The following is a 19,437-nucleotide window of genomic DNA, read 5'->3' as shown; positions in this document are numbered from 1 at the left end:
CACTTCCAGACCCAGGTTTTCGTGGGGCTGTTCCAGTATCTTTCAGCTTCTTTTTAACTTTGTAGACTGCACATCTGGATATTCTCAGATTTGCTGCAATCTCAGTAGGTGTCAGACCGGCACGCAGCAATTCAGGTACAGCTAAAGTTTTCTTCATTTTCAGCAGAAGCACAGGACTTGTAGAGACGAGAGATTACCAGCTGCATTGAGTGACCTTAATGAATCACTTAAGCATGACAACCTATTTAGATATGTTTCAATGGCTTTTAAACAAGCAGTCAACTGAGTGTAAACTTTTTTTTGGGTCACCCTGTGTATATATATATATATATATATATATATATATATATATATATATACACATATATATTAGGGCTGTCAAAATTATCGCGTTAACGGGCGTTAATTAATTTTTTAAATTAATCACGTTAAAATATTTGACGCAATTAACGCACTAGGCCCGCTCAGATTTAAATGTCAGTACAGTTAAAGGCCAACTTGTTAATTGTGTTTTATGGAGTTTTTCCGCCCTCTGCTGGCGCTTGGGTGTGACTTTCATATTTTATGTGGCGTAATGTCGCCCTCTGCTGGCGATTCAGTGCAGCTGATTATTTGGGTTTCGGCGCGCTTTTCTGACGTGATTATATGTCGACGCGAACTCACACTAATAGACAGTGCTATTCAGACCAGCTAACGTCCGCATCCAGTATTCAGTGGCAGTTCTCATAGCCCCATCGCACTGTTTGTGTCTAATACGTGCATCGCTTGGGAGCTATATTCCTCCTTTGTTTATATTCATGAGCATTAGATCGTTATTGATGATGTGTATTTGAATTTGTTCACATATATGGTGAAATGCAGTTACATTGTTAGATGCTTGTGAGCTAATTGGCTAGTGCTACTGCTCGAATGGACACGTGTGTACATTTTATGTTGTTTTGTGATTTATGCAAGTTATTGACACATTGCCTTGTTATTTTCAGTTTTACAAAAATACAAGAAACGTGCTCCTGTCAAAAAGAGATTACTTCAGTAAAGCCCATGCAACTTTGCCACACCGTCTGATTTCTTTTTGGAACTTATGTTCGCTATCTGTCAATTTGTGTACTCACACACATTGAGGACAGAATAGGGCTACTAGTTTATTTTTTGATTGAAAATTTTACAAATTTTATTAAAACGAAAACATTAAGAGTAGGGCTGTCCCAAACGACTAATTTTCTCCCGATTAGTCAGCCGACTATTTTTACGATTAGTCGACTAATCTAATAATTAATTTTTTTTTTTTTTTTTTACTAATTTAGCAATGAAATTTTTGTTGACGCTTATCAATTCACAAAAAACATATTGGAACACTCAAATCATTTATTAAAGTACAAATAAACACGTAAATAACAATAATAAATCACAAATAAACAATGAGTTCAAATGCTGATAGAATTAACTAGTGTAGCATCCCGATTGAAAAGATGGTCTCTTAAACTGATGGCTTTTATTCCATCCTTGATGTAAACACACCGTAAAGGCTACGGTGCACACAAATAAAGCAACACAATTAGAAATTAACAAAAACTTTTCACCTTTTTACTTTTAAACCTTATTTATATATCAATGAATTGCCTCTATGAATTGCCTTTACCTTATCATTGACAATCTCTCCCTTGAGTGCAATCACTGTATATACTGTATATATTTATGACCTTTTAACCTTATATAATTTTCTATACCATAAAATAAACCATAACATGAAATAAAGCTTTCAATTAGCATTAAGAACAATACTAATAGCACTTATAGGCCCATTGTCAATGTAACATTATTATTTAGTAAGGCGACAGCACCCTCTGGTGTACAAAAAATTTTAAAATTTAAAAAATTACAAACTGCGTGAAGGCGCTTGAGGTGTTTATTCACGGCCGACGTGCAGCCAAGCTTGGCACTGAAGAGACAGGACAGAAGAGTGTACTCTCCTTTGTTTCTTTGAAATAAGGCAATGTTTTGGACACTCTGGTGCGCTTTTTTTGGCTTTGTGCCGCTTTCCCCGCTTGCAAACAGAGCATCCGACATTCTAACTTTCCACGCATATATTTTTTTAACCCTTCATTAACCGTCGACGGGATGTTGTGCTCGTCGACGGATTTACGTCATCGATTACGTCGACTATGTCGACTAGTCGGGACAGCTCTAATTAAGAGGCGTTTTAATATAACATTTCTATAACTTGTACTAATATTAATCTTTTAAGAACTACAAGTCTTTCTATCCATGGATCACTTTAACAGAATGTTAATAATGTTAATGCCATCTTGTTGATTTATTGTTATAATAAACAAATACAGTCCTTATGTACCGTATGTTGAATGTATATATCCATCTTGTCTTATCTTTCCATTCCAACAATAATTTACAGAAAAATATGGCATATTTTATAGATGGTTTGAATTGCGATTAATTGCGATTAATTACGATTAATTAATTTTTAAGCTGTAATTAACTCGATTAAAAATTTTAATCATTTGACAGCCCTAATATATATATATATATTATAGATAGATTCAAAATTTAATAGAAAAACATTTCATAATTAATTTTTGTTGCCGTTATTTATTTAGACTTGTAATTTCAAGTCCCACTATTCACGAAATACGTTGGGTCCAATGACAGCGTCAAGTCAGGGGCAGAATTTAGGGGGTGTTGGGGGTTTGACCGCACCTGGACCAGTGTATCTAAGGGTTTGGGTTTTTCGGACGTAAAGTGGGCGTGCTTGAGCGAGGGGAGTGTCAAACAGAAAGGTAAGATGATGCATGGAGCTCAAATATAGTGTTTAAGTTTTAAAATGTATCTGCCAGCAAAAAGATTTCCACGAGCACCGGCACACTCACATATCGGTCGATTGTCTTGAGGGGCTAGTGAATAATTGTCCTCTAGATACCCCCCCACCCCCTGTCAGATGGTCCATTCAGGGGGTCCCATTTATGCTCATTGCACCCGGGCCAGGTTTGCTACTGGGGTGTCCTTTCAAATTGCTAATTCTTGCCCTTTCTGTGTGGAGTACATTTTGGCAGCTGTCGGGGGCCCCTTTAGTGGCCGAGTCCCCAAGCAACTACCTAGCTTGCGTATCCACTAGCCCCGCCTCTGTTAGCTGCCCAACATTCGCGCCCTCAGTGTATGGCAGATTTTTCAATCTTGTGAGAAGAATGAAAAGATTAAAGAGTTTTAAAACATGGACAGTACACTTTATTTACATCTACAGTATGTACTCTATGCATGTACCCTTGCACCGTACACACATACAGTATATGAGCGTGGGAATGAATATACAATATAGTAAGTAAAATACATGTTTGCATGTTTTTGAAGTCAAGATAACGGTGCCATCCTCCTCTCTGAGTCTGCGCCTATCTTTTGCAGCATGGCGGAGGTCAGTATTAGGTTGTACAGCATCCTCATGGACAGGGTTTATCCAGGCGACTCAGTCTTTTGCCGTCTGTTCCCAGGTCTTTAGGTCTATGTGGCACTTCTTACGGTTGATTTTGAGGTTGTCCTTGTTCCTTTTCTTTCGGCCCCGATGACCCGTTTCCCTTTAACAAGCTGTGAATAAAGAACATGTTTTATGAGGTGAGAGTAAGGCATACGGATGACTTAGCCAGTCTATCCAAACATGTTTTGAGTATTGGTGGCGGAAATGGTAGCCTCTTACCGGACACCGTTTTTGGTGTGTCGGTCCCCCCAACTAAATTACAGTGACATGGGTACACGCCAATGGCAAAGCAAAGCATGTTTTTAGATCAAAAGACACAGATGAGTCATCACCAAAATTGCAAACATTTTGCTTGGCAAATAAATAAGATTCATTTATGCTAAGCAGCTGCTTTTGTCGTTTCTCTCAGGTTGATAGGTCCTGGTCCTGGAGCAGTACTGGCTGGAGGAGTATTTGCCGTTTCTAGGCTGAATTGGCAGTGGTCAATGGTCGCAGAGGTTTTCACCCTCAACAACCTTTTTACTGGGTTGCTCTTCCTGTCTGCTGCTAGCTTTCACTTGGCTAAGAATGCATCAGAGAGGCGAAAGGTATTTAGATTTCTTCAGTTCTTAGTAAGATTTTATTACAATGCTGTACTTGAACACTTGTCATTGTTAGCGTTCACAGAGGGGGGCGCTCTGCTGTGGGCTGGGGCTATGCAACCAGCATACCCTGGCGCTGTATGTAATTGTAGTCATCCCATGGGTCTTCCATAGACTCCACTCAAACAGGGTAAGCCTGAGGTTCTTCCCTTGCAAAATCATCTGTGATTGTAAATCTGTTTTCCGTCTCGACAGGAGCTGTCTCTGCGTAGCCTCATGTCAATGGGACTGTGTTTCCTACTAGGCTTAATGCCTTACATCTTCCTTCCTTTATCCTCCTATGCAAACTCAGCCCGTTGGAGCTGGGGGGACCAGACCACCGTGTCAGGTTTGCTAACCCACCTGCTCAGGATTGAATATGGGACTTTCAGTCTGGTAAGAGCCGCTAGTCCTATTTGACCATTTTTTGTACTTTTAGAAACTAAATTATCTTCCAATTATGTTTCTAGGCAAAGACAGAGAGCTCTGTTAACATGACCTTATTACTCAAGTGAGTTCTTTTTCATTCATTTATTTGGTTAGGACAATACACATTAATCAATGCATCAGTAATAAAACATCAACATAAACCAAAGGCTTAATTTGACTTTTGGGGAGGGGGGCAAAACATGTTGGTGACCCTGAAATGCAATCTCAGCAATAAAATTAACATGCAAGATATCTTGACACTGTTCATGTTCACACTCAGTTGTAATTGAAGCTTTTGGTAGCTTAGGTTTAAAGAAATTCCAAATATCTATCTAGCCTCCTCAGGTGTAGTTTTGGCTAAGCAAAGCAAAGAAGCATCTCTAAGGCGATCTGTGATGATCTGTTCAAAAAATAATTTTGATCCATTATGAAATAGTTCGTAGGATTCTTGTTCATTTAATTCGTTTTTGTTGTTTGCTTTATTGCTTTACGACTTTTATAGACAACATTTTACCGGCTATGTCTTTATTTTAAAGGTGCACAATGTAAGATTTCCACTTCAATTATTCATGAAATGGCAATAATATTTCAATAGACGTTAAAGAAATACGTTTTTTGAAAATACTTTTAAAACGGATCTCAATAATTAAGCAAAGATTTCATCATCATCAGTGTTCATCATCAGCCAATCATGAGACTAATTTCAGTCTTCGCCCGGGTTGCCACAGCTCTGTATGCCCCGTAAACTGACGCTGCGCCAACTTTGACAGACGGTCTAAATTATGTCTTTCCTCTCAAGCAAGAAAACGTCGTTACGACTCTCAAAGGATTCAAGACAACGAGAAGCAAAACAAGAATATACATTCTTTTGGTATGGTTGTGCTACGTTATTTAGCATGTGGATCAAATGACCGATGCTACGCTATTAAGCATGTGGATCCATTTACCGGGGCAAAGATAAAGTCAATCAGTAGTTGAAATTAAAACGGATGGAGCAATTAAATGGTCTTTGTGGATGCTGTTAATGCATTACCGCTCCATCACTTTGGTCACGGTGACATAAACTAACTTGGACCTCGTATCACGGCTCCTTTAATCGTCATTACTAAATGTTGACTATATTACATTGAAAACATATTACATTAAAATTAAAAAATAAGATATACCTTCTGCAGAGGACTTGTCGCTTGCTACTTAACGTTCTTTTCCTGAAGGTCTCCAATGTGAAGTGGTATTCTGCTAATACAAATCGCAGGGCATTTTGTGGTTGTCAATATTTTGATCTGTTTCCTGTACCATTTTTGGCCATAAATCCTACATAGTGCACCTTTAAATTAATATACTGTATCGGAAAATTAATTACACTCAGTGACATTTTTTGGCCACCAGGGGGAGGCACTGCCCATTGCCGCCCCTCAATCTCTGGGTATGATATAAACATGCTGGAGTTGGCATAGTAGCAAAATTTCATCTGTTGTCCTTAAGGCAGGTATTCTTAAACCAGAAAATAAACAATATAACACAACATACAGACATTATAGCCATACATCAGCAACACTGAATACATAGAGATGTACAAAAGAAAGTATAACTATGTTTACACTGTACACCTACATTAAGATCAATAATGGGAGAAGGTCTTATTGAAGGTCTAGCTTGTTTTCACCCACCATTTAAGGCAAGGCAAATTTATTTATATAGCACAATTCAACACAAGGCAATTCAAAGTGCTTTACATCACATGAAGATCATAAAAATCACATTTAAATCAACACAACGTAGAAACGAAGACAAAAGATCGCATTTAATCACAGAATAAAAACAAATAAAATAAAAATAAAACAAAAACTACTACAAATAATAATAATTGAAATCAGCAATGGAGATAAAAACAAGAGGAATAGAAAGCAGGTAGATTGAAATATATAGACAGTTATAGATATGCAGTGCTAAACAAAAGCGTTTTTAGCCCTGATTTAAAAGAGCTAACAGTTTGAGCATACTTCAGACGTTCGGGTAACTTGTTCCAGAGGTGAGGAGCACAATAACTAAATGCTGCCTCACCCTGCTTGGTTCTTGTTCTTGGAACATGCAGAAGACCGGTTCCAGACGACCTTAGGGGTCTAGATGTCTCATAGGACTCTAACAAGTCAAGCATGTATTTTGGTCCAAGGCCATTAAGTGTTTTGTAGACGAGCAGTAGTATTTTATAGTCTATCCTTTGACTTACTGGAAGCCAGTGTAGCGATTTCAAAACTGGTGTAATGTGGTCCAGCTTCCTTGTATTTGTGAGGACTCTGGCTGCAGCATTCTGTACCAGCTGCAACTTCCTGACTGATTTTTTATCAAGACCTGTAAATATACCGTTGCAATAGTCCAATCTGCTGAAAATGAATGCATGCATAAGTTTTTCCATGTCTTGTTGAGTCAGAAGCCCCTTAATTCTGGTTATATTTTTTAGGTGGTAATAAGCGGATTTAGTGACGGACTTTAAATGGCTATCAAATTTTAGGTCTGAGTCAATAATTACGCCAAGGTTTCTGACTTGATTTGTAGCTGTAAGTGACATTGTGCTAAGTTGGCTGCTTATCTTTGACCTTTCCTTTTTTGGCCCAAAAATGATCACCTCTGTCTTCTGCACATTTAACTGGAGAAAATTCTGGCACATCCATTCATTGATTTGATGAATGCATTTGCTCAGGGTGACTAAGGGACTATAATCATGTGGGGACACAGAAATGTACAGTTGTGTGTCATCTGCATAGGCGTGATAGGAGATGTCATACTGTTCCATTATCTGAGCTAACGGAAGCATATAGATGTTAAATAAGAGTGGTCCAAGAATTGACCCTTGAGGGACTCCACACGTGAATTTGGTTCGTTCTGACTGATGGTTTCCGATTGACACAAAGAAATCCCTATCATGTAGATAGGATGTGAACCACTGAAGAATAGTGTCAGTAAGCCCTACCCACTGTTCCAATCTGCTGAGTAGTATGTTGTGATCAACCGTGTCAAATGCGGCGCTGAGATCCAATAGTAGCAGAACAGATGATTTGCCTGCATCGGTATTCCGACGAATATCATTTAGGACTTTGATAAGCACAGTCTCGGTGCTGTGTTGTGGTCGAAATCCAGACTGAAATGAGTTAAAAAGATTGTTTTGCATCATATAATTCTGGATCTGTTCGAACACAACCCTTTCGATAATTTCCCCCAGGAATGTCAGATTTGATATTGGCCTGTAATTACTAATGGTTGAGGCATCCAGATTAGGTTTTTTTAGGAGAGGTTTTATTACTGCAGTTTTTAAAGTCTGAGGAAACTCTCCTGTTTGGAGAGAAGTATTTATAATCTGAAGTATGTCTGGGGCTATGCAATGAAAAACAGTTTTGAAAAAGTTTGAAGGAAGGATGTCAAGGCAGCATGTTGTGGGCTTTAATTTCGACACAATTTCTGTTAAAGTGGCATAGTCCAAGAGGCTAAACTGTCTAAGATTGACGTGGGGGACATTTTGGGAGGCATTTAGTGTAACATTTGTTAATCTGGAGTTGCACACAGTCTGTCTAATCTTTAGTACTTTGTGTGTAAAAAATGCTGCGAAATTATTACAGGACACCTCAGATGCCAATTCCTGAGGTATTGATGCTTGTGGGTTTGTCAGTTTGTCAACAACAGAAAATAGTGTGCGGGTATTGTTAGTGTTTCTACTAATGATCTCTGAAAAATATGACTGTCTAGCATTTTTCAGTTCCTGGTTGTATTTGCGAAGACTGTCTTTGTAGATATCATAAAAAACTAGGAGTTTGTTTTTTCGCCATCTGCGTTCTGCTCGTCTACAAACTTGCTTTTGTTTTATAGCTAGTATGGCATTTCTCCAGGGTGACCTCTTCTTTCTTGACAAAGATTTTGTCTTAATTGGGGCAATAGTGTCAATTACAGTCATCACACTGGAACTGAAACTATTTACAAGTTCTTCCACTGGAGCTATTGTAGGGGTTAATGGTGAGGCATAGGCCTGTGTGAATAACGCACAAGTGTTATCACTTATGTAACGCTTCCTAATAACCTCTGTTTCCCTTTTCAGAGGATGGACAGGGGTGGTCATTTTAAACATAATGCAGTAATGATCAGACAGAGCAACATCATTCACTGTGACCTCAGAGATGTTAAGACCTTTGGATATTATTAAATCCAGTATGTGCCCTCTGTTATGTGTTGGAACTGTGACATGCTGAGATAAACCAAATGTATCCAAAATATTTAAAAGCTCTATAGCACATCCTTCTTCAGGATTATCAACATGAATGTTAAAGTCACCCACTAGAACAACACAATCAAAGTCCATGCAGACAGAAGACAGAATTTTGGTAAACTCATCAAAAAACATTGTGTTATACTTTGGTGGTCTGTAAAGTGTTACCAAGGCAGCTCTGCAAGGGCTTTTTAGCTGAATGACAATATATTCAAAGGAATCAAACTGACCACATGAAATATTTGTGCATTGGAAACTGTCCCTGATCAGACTGGCAACCCCACCTCCTTTCTTATGGGTTCTTGGCGCATTAAAAAAATTGAAGTTTGTGGGGGTTGCCTCAATCAGAACTGTCGAGCTCTTATCTTTATCTAACCAAGTTTCTGTTAGGAACATCATGTCAAGGTTATGTTTGCTGATAAAATCATTAATTAAGAAAGATTTGCCAGCTAAAGATCTTATATTTAAGTCATTTTGAAGGTGTGGATTTTGTCACACCGTCTGATATGACTGCTTACTTGAATAAGTTTGTTGTCTTCTTTTTATAACAATAACCTCAGTTTCGTCCGACTTACGTGATTTCGACTTTACGACGCCGGGGTTTTGTCCGCCATTTTGTCTCCAGCAGTGTTGTTTTCGTCAACAATGATGATAACTAAAATATTTCGTCGACGAACAATTTTTTCATGACGATGTCATGATGACAAGCTAAAAACGTGGCATGGGAGACTAGACCTTAACAAAACAAATGCCAGTTTTCGTTTGACGAGAGGAAAATGCAACATAGTTTCTGTCATATGTTCGCAATGTGTGACATTTCCATATTGTACGTGGAGTACATAAGCATGCATTGTAGCAGTGTTTGGATCGTGTCACTGATATGTGATATGCTGCGCCTCTCCCTGGCTCTTCTCAACAGAATTTAGGATGTGTCTAAAGCTAGGCTGCGCTCCATCTTGCTTTTTTCGAATAACGGTAAGATTTATTTATCTTTGGAAGAGAGAATATGCAATGCTGCTTTAGCTTTTAAAGGTCTGTGCTGAGTGATCATCAGATGCTATATGTAACTCCTAGCATTAGCGTAGCATTTGCCTTCGTGTTAGCATTATCTTCAGAATGGCGAACGTCCTCTTAAAACACGCCGGTCTAATGCAGAGCTACTTGGCTTTTCTGGTCAGTAAGCCTAGAGGAGAGCTAGTTGGCGAAATGGCATTTATTGAGCACCTTGAAAGGTGGAAAAGCGCTGTACAAGTTTAACACCATTACCGTCTATTGGCGCACTTCACCGGTTTTGGTAAATGAGCAATTACGGGGAAATACTGATTGCTTGCATCTTCTGGTTAGATTCTAAGAATAGCAACAACAACAAAAAAAATCCCAGACTTCCCAGTGTTAAATGCTCGGACATTTTTTTTTACATACAGTTCGTGGCTTCCAGGTGGGTTTAATTGAATGATGACTGTTTTCCTGCTGCGTGTGTATTATCATCACCAAGTTGGCGTTGTCCTTGTAGACGCTACAATAAGTGTGTGTCTATGTTCATTCAAAATTGTTGAAAACCTTTATTTTTGGAGTAAAACTTATTTTTACAGACGAAAACATTTTGAGTAACTGACGACTAAAACTAGACGAAATTCGCATGAGATTTCGCAGACTAAAACTAGACAAAAACGAGCACATTTTGAAATGACTAAATTATAACTATGACTAATAAGTATTTTCATCCAAAAGACTAAGACTAAAACAAAAATTAAAAGGGCTGCCAAAAATAACACTGGTCTTCACTGGTCTCCTCTTACACGTAAATTCGGGTTCCATCGCCAGCATAGGAACAGAACCCATTTCTACATTGGGCGCTACCTGTGTTTAGAATTCTTTTTTTTTATTACGCATATACAATGAAGAAAATAAGTATTTGAACACTCCTGTGATTTTGCAAGTTCTCCCACTTAGAAATGATGGTAAGGTTTGAAATGCATGGTAGGTGTTTGTCCACTGTGAGAGACAATCTATAAAAAAAAAAACTAAAATCACAAAATCACAGTGTATGATTTTTTAAAACTATTTGTTGGACAAGCACCTACCATTAAAATTTCAAACCCGCTCATCAGTTCTAAGTGGTAGAAATTGCAAAATCGCAGGAGTGTTCAAATACTTATTTTCCTCACGGTATGGTTTGCTTTTCAGTGTATCAGTGTTGTTGAAATTCCGTCTGTCTTTTGGACGAAAATACTAATTAGTCTTAGTCATATATTGGTCAAAATGGGTTCGTATTCGTCTAATTTTCATTGATGAAAACTCAAAGTTTATGTCCAGAAATAAATCAAGGTTTCCAACTATTTCGAATAAACAATAAAAGACGAGCACATATTATAGCATCTACAAGGACACCAACTTCATGATGATGATTCACACCCAGCAGGAAAACAGTACATCATTTTCGATTAATTATACCCACTTGGACGCTGCGAACTGTAAGTAAAAAAAGTTGCCTAAGAGTTCAAGATGACCCTTGCCACGCTAAATGCTAATGCTAACGCAAATGCTACGCTGATGCTACGGGTTACATTTAGTTTGTGATGATCACTCATTACAGACCTTTAAAGGCCAACGCAGCATGGCATATTCTCTCTTTCTGTGATGAGAAAACTATGTGTTTCAAAACAAACAAGAGTAGTGTGTTCATGTGTTTTAGTGTGCGTGGGTGCACATTACGTCCACATATGAATTACATCACAACCAAACATTGCTATGACGCAGGCTAACTACACATACAATAAGAAAATGTCGGATGTTGTGAACAAATGACAGAAACTATGGCACATTTTCGTCTTGTCTCATCAGATGAAAACCCCCCAAAAATTGTTCATCAACGAAATACTGTTGTTATCGTCATCGTTGCTGAAAACATTGCAGTGTAGCAAAAGTTTGAACAGCGGTACGGTCAGGGAAGTGTGGAACCCTGCTACCTATTGGTCTGTTTTCTCACGCACAAATGTTTTAACCACACCAATTTATTTTTCCACAGAGCTCTCCATTTACCAAAACCCATCTGTCTCGCTCCCTGTCTTTTAAAATTTCTTGTTCTTCTACTCTCTCCCATCAAAGCACATCTGAACCTTCTTAGAGGGCCAAATCGCTGTTTTGTTTCACCAGCAGTTTGAAATCATCACTCAGCGCTGGTGTATAAAGCGTGACGAGCTGTGATGACAGACGCTGCAACAGTGCTAGGGGAAAAAAAAAAACTTCACTGTACCCCCACAGCCCCCCCCCCCCCCCCCACGCACACACATACACACATTTCCACCTGATTTCATCCGCCTGCTCTTCACTACCATTGCTGCAGTCATTTCACTCTTGGTATCTTTCTCCAGCTGATGGAATGGGGGTGCCTCTGCATCGTCAGGCCCCCTACTGTCGCTGCAACCCCCCCACATCCTTTTGCCAGGCACCCACCACCACTCATCACCCCCGCCGCTTGATGGACAAGCGCACCTTCAAAATGGGGAAGAGAGGCGAACATGACAGCCATGTCGCTCTGAGACGTAAACCCACTGGAGAAGCTGACACAACCACTCGCAAGCACACACTCGTAGCGTACATCGAGAGATATAGAGACTCAATAAGCTGTCAAATAGAGATGGGTATTAAGCAAGAGGCAGGAAACTATCAGTCTGCTGTGAAAAAGCACTCTGTGACTGACAAGCTCTGAGAAGAGAGGACGGGGCAGCGGGGGGGTGCGCGACACTGTCATTTGAATCTGTCAATCCGTTTGAAAGGAAGAGCGCACAGTCCAAGGAGTTTGTTTTGATAGGGGACGGCGAGGATTTCATAATTACCGTCCTTGAATTCTGTCTCGGGACGAGCATCTGAGTTTTTGTGTCTTTAGTTTGTGTTTGCTTGTGTATTTGTAGGGCCCAGTTGGACCACTGCCTGGCAGATCTCTCTCTTCCTGTTGTATCTCTGGCAGGATTAGGCCTCCTTCTTTCTTCAACGGATAGGTAGGATGAAGAAGCAAGTCTTCAACTACTTGAAGGGAAAATTGAACAGCTCTCAGTTCAAGAAACAAAGCAGTTGAAACCTAGCACACACACCGAACGTTTGGGCAGAACATGACAGAGCTGGGAAAATAATGTAATACTTTGCAATATGAACGAAATGTTTTGCTGTAGTGTCAGTTTATCATTCGTTCATTCTATATCTGTTCTGGAATGCAAAATTTGAAAAAAGGATAACGACGTATTTCATTTCTCGTTTTCAAATAAATCGTAAACAAAAAACGGCCTGCTTTTTTGATTTTGTTTTGAAATGAAATTATCGTAGTTGTTTTTGCCGTCTTTGTTTTTGGTTTGTAACATTTCCGATGTGTCGTGACCCAGAAGTTGACTTTTTTTTTGCCTCAAAATCAACAGGAAGTGACCGTTATGCCAACCATCACAGCAAAGCTACGATCACAATTTCTCACAGTGTTGACTTTTGGGGCAGGGGAGGCACAACTTGTTGATGAACCCGAAGTGCTGTTTAAGCAATAAAATTAACTTCCAAGAATAATTATAATAGTAAGTTTTAAATAAGCATTTTTTTGTTTCCCGTCATTTTTGATGGGAATTCTATAACTGGCTGCTTAGGACAGCTATACTTTTTTACCAAGATCGCCATCCATTGTGTATGGTACGCCCACCGCTGTTGACAGGTGTTCTGTCAAATCAGAAAATTGGAACTTTGTTTGAAAAACGGCCGCGAATACAGCGGTTACAAAGTCAACACTACAAACTTTCTTTAAATAAAGGAATATTTACTTATGTTTGATCATGGACGGATATGTAGAAAAGTTCTCCTCAGACACATTCTGCCATGTTAGCTGCACACAACAGCTGCACGCCGCTCTATCCCTGTTTATGTCTTCGCCGTGTTAAGCATTAATTTACGCCATATTCATGTGGAACATGTATGTTTACGATGTTACTTGTTTATTTAGCACCTGTGGATAACATCGAGAATCCAATAGAATGTAAAAGAGTGCTTATTCACCGCCACAACAGCTTTGGGAGCAAAATATTATAAGAGTGAAAAAATGGTTGTACAATTAGCATCTTTCGTGGGGCAAATTGAAACTCCACTCACCATTTTGGCGGTGCTCTCTGGCTTTTCATGGTCCACATTTTCAATCCTTGGTTCTTGCCCAGTAGTTGTCGCTTTTTAAAGCTTAGGTTTGACAAAATTACATATGTCCATCTTGCCTCTTCATTCCTCTGGTCGTTTTGGCTGAACAAAGCGAATAACCGTCTAAGGTTCTAGTTGTGTTACTTTGTCGGTATCTTGAATAAGACAACTTACTGAAAGGGTTGACTGACAGATCTTTAGTTACAGAACAGAAGAGAGGCATCATCAACATTAACTGTTCACTTGCGGGCAGCTGTCTCGAGCTCGCTGTGTATCTCTGACTTCCGTGTGCTGTGACGAGCAAACATTACTAATCAAACATGCAGCTATGATTTGCTCATGTCATTACAATAGTCACATGATCTGTTCGAAAAATAATTTTGACCCATTATAATTTTTGTTCATTTCATTCTTGTTGTTTGTTTTATTGCTTTAAAACTTTTATAGAGTATATTTTACCGGAAAATTCTTAATTCTAAAATCATGTATAGGAAAGTCAACTACATGTAATGACACTTTTCTGCCACCAGGAAGCGACCTGGCCCCCCTGGCCCCTCCATAAAATCCACTTATGCTGGCAGCCCTTTTAATTTTCATCTTAGTCTTTTTGACCATAATACTTGGAAGTCGTAATATTTTAGTCATTTCAAAATGTGTTTGTCTTCATCTAGTTTTCAGAGTAATTTCATCCAGTTCTAACATCTAAAATGCTTTCGTTATACACCAAAAATAAAGGTTTCGATTTCGAATGAACATCTGACAGATGAGCACATATTGTAGTGTCTACAAGGACAACGCATGTTAATACACACTAAGCAGGAAAACAGTAAATTATTTTTAATTAATTATACCCATCTGGACGCCACGAACTGTATGTTTAAAAAAAAAAAAAAAATGTCCGAGTGTTTAAGAGGACGCTCGCCGTTAGTATTTGCCTAAAGCTAGTGCTACGCCGAATGCTACGCTAACGTTACGAGCAGTGTTGTTTTTGGCAGCCGTTTTAATTTTTGCCTTAGTCTTAGTGTTTTGGACGAAAATACTTATTAGTGTTAGTCATATTTTAGTCATTTCAAAATGTTTTCATCTTCGTCTAATTTTAGTCGACGAAATCTCATACAAATTTCGTCTAGTTTTAGTCGACAGTTACCCAAAATGTATTAGTTTGTAAAATTTAAAAAGGTTTCCAACAATTTTCAATGAATATAGACGTATAAGCACATATACAGTGCCTTGCAAAAGTATTCGGCCCCCTTGAACCTTGCAACCTTTCGCCACATTTCAGGCTTCAAACATAAAGATATGAAATTTAATTTTTTGTCAAGAATCAACAACAAGTGGAACAAAATTTCTTGGATAATTTAAACTTTTTTAACAAATAAAAAACTGAAAAGTGGAGCGTGCAGTATTATTCGGCCCCCTTGCGTTAATACTTTGTAGCGCCACCTTTTGCTCCAATTACAGCTGCAAGTCGCTTGGGGTATGTTTCTATCAGTTTTGCACCTCGAGAGACTGACATTCTTGCCCATTCTTCCTTGCAAAACAGCTCGAGCTCAGTGAGGTTGGATGGAGAGTGTTTGTGAACAGCAGTCTTCAGCTCTTTCCACAGATTCTCGATTGGATTCAGGTCTGGACTTTGACTTGGCCATTCTAAAACCTGGATACATTTATTTTTTAACCATTCCATTGTAGATTTGGCTTTATGTTTTGGATCATTGTCCTGTTGGAAGATAAATCTCCGTCCCAGTCTCAGGTCTTGTTCAGATACCAACAGGTTTTCTTCCAGAATGTTCCTGTATTTGGCTGCATGCATCTTCCCGTCAATTTTAACCATCTTCCCTGTCCCTGCTGAAGAAAAGCAGGCCCAAACCATGATGCTGCCACCACCATGTTTGACAGTGGGGATGGTGTGTTCAGGGTGATGAGCTGTGTTGCTTTTACACCAAACATATCGTTTTGCATTGTGGCCAAAAAGTTCAATTTTGGTTTCATCTGACCAGAGCACCTTCTTCCACATGTTTGGTGTGTCTCCCAGGTGGCTTGTGGCAAACTTTAAACGAGACTTTTTATGGATATCTTTGAGAAATGGCTTTCTTCTTGCCACTCTTCCATAAAGGCCAGATTTGTGCAGTGTATGACTGATTGTTGTCCTATGGACAGACTCTCCCACCTCAGCTGTAGATCTCTGCAGTTCATCCAGAGTGATCATGGGCCTCTTGGCTGCATCTCTGATCAGTTTTCTCCTTGTTTGAGAAGAAAGTTTGGAAGGACGGCCGGGTCATGGTAGATTTGCAGTGGTCTGATGCTCCTTCCATTTCAATATGATGGCTTGCACAGTGCTCCTTGAGATGTTTAAAGCTTGGGAAATCTTTTTGTATCCAAATCCGGCTTTAAACCTCTCCACAACAGTATCTCGGACCTGCCTGGTGTGTTCCTTGGTTTTCATAATGCTCTCTGCACTTTAAACAGAACCCTGAGACTATCACAGAGCAGGTGCATTTATACGGAGACTTGATTACACACAGGTGGATTCTATTTATCATCATCGGTCATTTAGGACAACATTGGATCATTCAGAGATCCTCACTGAACTTCTGGAGTGAGTTTGCTGCACTGAAAGTAAAGGGGCCGAATAATATTGCACGCCCCACTTTTCAATTTTTTTATTTGTTAAAAAAGTTTAAATTATCCAATAAATGTTGTTCCACTTCACGATTGTGTCCCACTTGTTGTTGATTCTTGACAAAAAAATTAAATTTCATATCTTTATGTTTGAAGCCTGAAATGTGGCGAAAGGTTGCAAGATTCAAGGGGGCCGAATACTTTTGCAAGGCATTGTAGTAGCGTTCACAAGGACAACGTCAACTTTGTGGTGATCGCACACACAAAAAGCAGGACATTATTTTCAATTAAAACTACTTAGAAGCCACGAACTGTATGTAAAAAAAAAAAATAAAAAAAAGACTGAGCATTTCACATCCTCTGGACTGACTGACCAAAAAAGCTAAGTGGCTCTGCTTTAGACTGGCCAGTGTTTTAAGAGGACGCTCACCATTCTGAAGCTAATGCAGATGCTACGCTAACCCTAGGAGTTACATTTAGCATCTGATGATCACTCAGCACAGACCTTTAAAAGCTAAAGCAACATTGCACAGTCTCTCTTGCCAAGATTAGAAAACAAATTTTACCGGGTTTCCAAACAAGCAAGATGGAATGCAGCCTAGCTTGAGATACATGCTAAATTCCGGTGAGGAGGGAGAGGCGCAGCACATCGCACATGAGTGACGTGACCCAAACGCTGCAACGATGCAGGCTAACTACACATAAAATGTCACACATTGTGTACATATGACGGAAAGTATGTCGCATTTTCGTTATTGTCAATATTATAGTGTATTGAAAAATTGTTCGTTGACAAAATATTTTCATTATAGTCAACGTTGACGAAAAAATGGCATTTGCTAGTATTAAATGTAATTTAGAATACTGTATTGTTCATAAACAGTTTTTTGTTAAATGTGACCATTTAAAATTGGGTTACATCTTTTCTCGATAGTTTTTTTTGTCGTACATTTCACAGCAAAACTGAAAACAATATCCTATTCTGAGTTTGGCACGAAATCAGAATACCTACGGCAGGTTTAGAAAGGTTTGTCTTTTTGTGGACTCATATTTCATATTTAAATGAAAAATCAGTTTTTCTCATCCAATGATTGAACGTTTCTTGTTTCAGAACATGTCGCTCCATGTCCTGGCTGTTGACTTCTATGTTGCTCATATACTCAATGTTTTTTGCCTGGAGGGCAAACTTGGACATCAGTAGACCTTTACTGCTTGGAGTGGTAAGACAGATATTTTTCTTATTAATGAAACATTTCTGCAGTATTGCCGAATAACTAAATTTGTATAAGTCTAAATGAAGTAATCACTTTGCCGCAGGTGGAGCGTTTTTGGATCCAGAGTGACGCTATAGTGTGTTTGCTGGCTGGCCTCGGCTTCGGCCTGGCCTTCAATGTGCTGGAGCGGATGCTAGGCCATGGGGGGTTTTGGAAGACCGCAGCCTGGATCCTTACCACGGTTCTACTAGCACACATGGTGCACATTAACCACAGGTGAGTGCGGCATTTAATCAGAATGCTTGGTTTAAAATTTTACTGTATATATGTAGAGGTGGGCACATCTGGGTAGCTCACGATAACGATTACCTCTCGATATGGTGACACAACAATAGATCACTTCCTGTTGATTTTGGGTGATTGACGGGGAGTGTCCCCAAATTGAAAGTGCCTCAAAATCAACAGTAAGTAACCTGCAAAAGCCCTAAATTGAACAAGAAGTGACCTGTAATTGCCATTACCATTGACAGCGCTAGACGTCAAATCTATCTTTGACCCTCCCAGTCAAAATGGATTGGACATCTAGCGGCGTCAGTAGCAGTTAATGTTCTGGTCTGAATTTGATGATTTCTGTGTCATTTTTTGTGCCTAGTATAGATATTGATGATTTCTGTGTCATCTTTTTTGCCTAGTATGGTCATGTAATTGGTTATAGTAGAGTATAATAATTATAGTTCATATAGATGAAGTTGTGCTAAGAAAAAAAAAGTATTTAAAAAATCAGACATTGTAAGCAGTTACTCACAGTGTTACTCATTACTTAAGTATTATTTTTAACGAATAATTTTTTACTTTAAATTTTAGGATGACTATTTTTACTTCAGTAATATTATTTAGAAATAGCGCTACTCTTACTTGAGTAAAACTTTTGACTACTTTACCCTAGCCTGGAACTCCAGACTAACCGCTGTTCCAGCTATAGAGTCTAGGAACCAGCTCCTGATCGGCCTCTCGAGCCCGAACGAAATCTGCCATGCAATCAGAGTTGTTCATTTGCGTGACGTGTTCTTAACGAGCAACGTCACTCTTGCACGTCGGAAGTTGTCGAACGGGAAAGCCGAGAATATGTTTCTATGCGCGGTAAAGTCAGTTTTAAATTACCAAAAACACATTGAGTCGCTAAAACCAAAAGTCTGTCTCGCGCTAGCCTTGTTGAATAAACTTCTCCGTTCTCCACTCTCCTCGTATGTTTACGTCCTCGCGCTAGAGGTTCTTGTCGCTTTACCAACGTCACGTCTGCCCGTTGCTGATTGGTCCACTCATCTGTGTGTTTGCCGTGGCTTGCTCCACACTGAGAATTTGATCTGTGTAACAGTCGCCAGACTCTATAGCTTGAACAGTGGAGAATCTGGCGTTTCAGGCTAACTTTACCCACCTCTGTCGATAACCTTTTGCTTTTTTCCACTTGTTTTTTATTCCGTTTTTCAAAACCAAACACACTTGCACCCAGTGTCTTGAAATGACAAACAACAAACCAAGGCAGGGGACACCAACAAATCAAAAAAAGGAAAAAAAGGGGAAAAAAAGGAAAAAAGAGAAAGAAAAAAAATAACAGAAATTTACAGTATCAAGGCAGGCCTTCAATTTCCCCTCAAT

At 39.1% G+C, this 19,437-nt stretch overlaps 1 protein-coding gene across 3 annotated transcripts in view; it reads left to right on the top strand.

Moving 5' to 3' along the window:
* Positions 1–19,437, top strand: part of tmem260 (transmembrane protein 260) — a 131,037-nt gene that overhangs the window by 63,727 nt on the left and 47,873 nt on the right. For 2 of the 3 annotated variants that reach the window (XM_057858894.1, XM_057858892.1), the window contains exons 4-10: positions 3,891–4,068; positions 4,139–4,252; positions 4,318–4,497; positions 4,572–4,612; positions 12,700–12,786; positions 17,679–17,787; positions 17,885–18,057. In XM_057858894.1, coding sequence (XP_057714877.1) covers positions 3,891–4,068; positions 4,139–4,252; positions 4,318–4,497; positions 4,572–4,612; positions 12,700–12,786; positions 17,679–17,787; positions 17,885–18,057 — 882 coding nt within the window. The remainder of the gene's footprint in view (positions 1–3,890; positions 4,069–4,138; positions 4,253–4,317; positions 4,498–4,571; positions 4,613–12,699; positions 12,787–17,678; positions 17,788–17,884; positions 18,058–19,437) is intronic. The other variant, XM_057858893.1, reaches the window with a different exon arrangement.

The sequence above is a fragment of the Corythoichthys intestinalis genome, chromosome 15 (genome assembly GCF_030265065.1).
Source record: "Corythoichthys intestinalis isolate RoL2023-P3 chromosome 15, ASM3026506v1, whole genome shotgun sequence".
In the NCBI taxonomy this organism is placed as follows: Eukaryota; Metazoa; Chordata; class Actinopteri; order Syngnathiformes; family Syngnathidae; genus Corythoichthys; species Corythoichthys intestinalis.
This window is presented reverse-complemented; position numbering and strand designations above follow the sequence as displayed.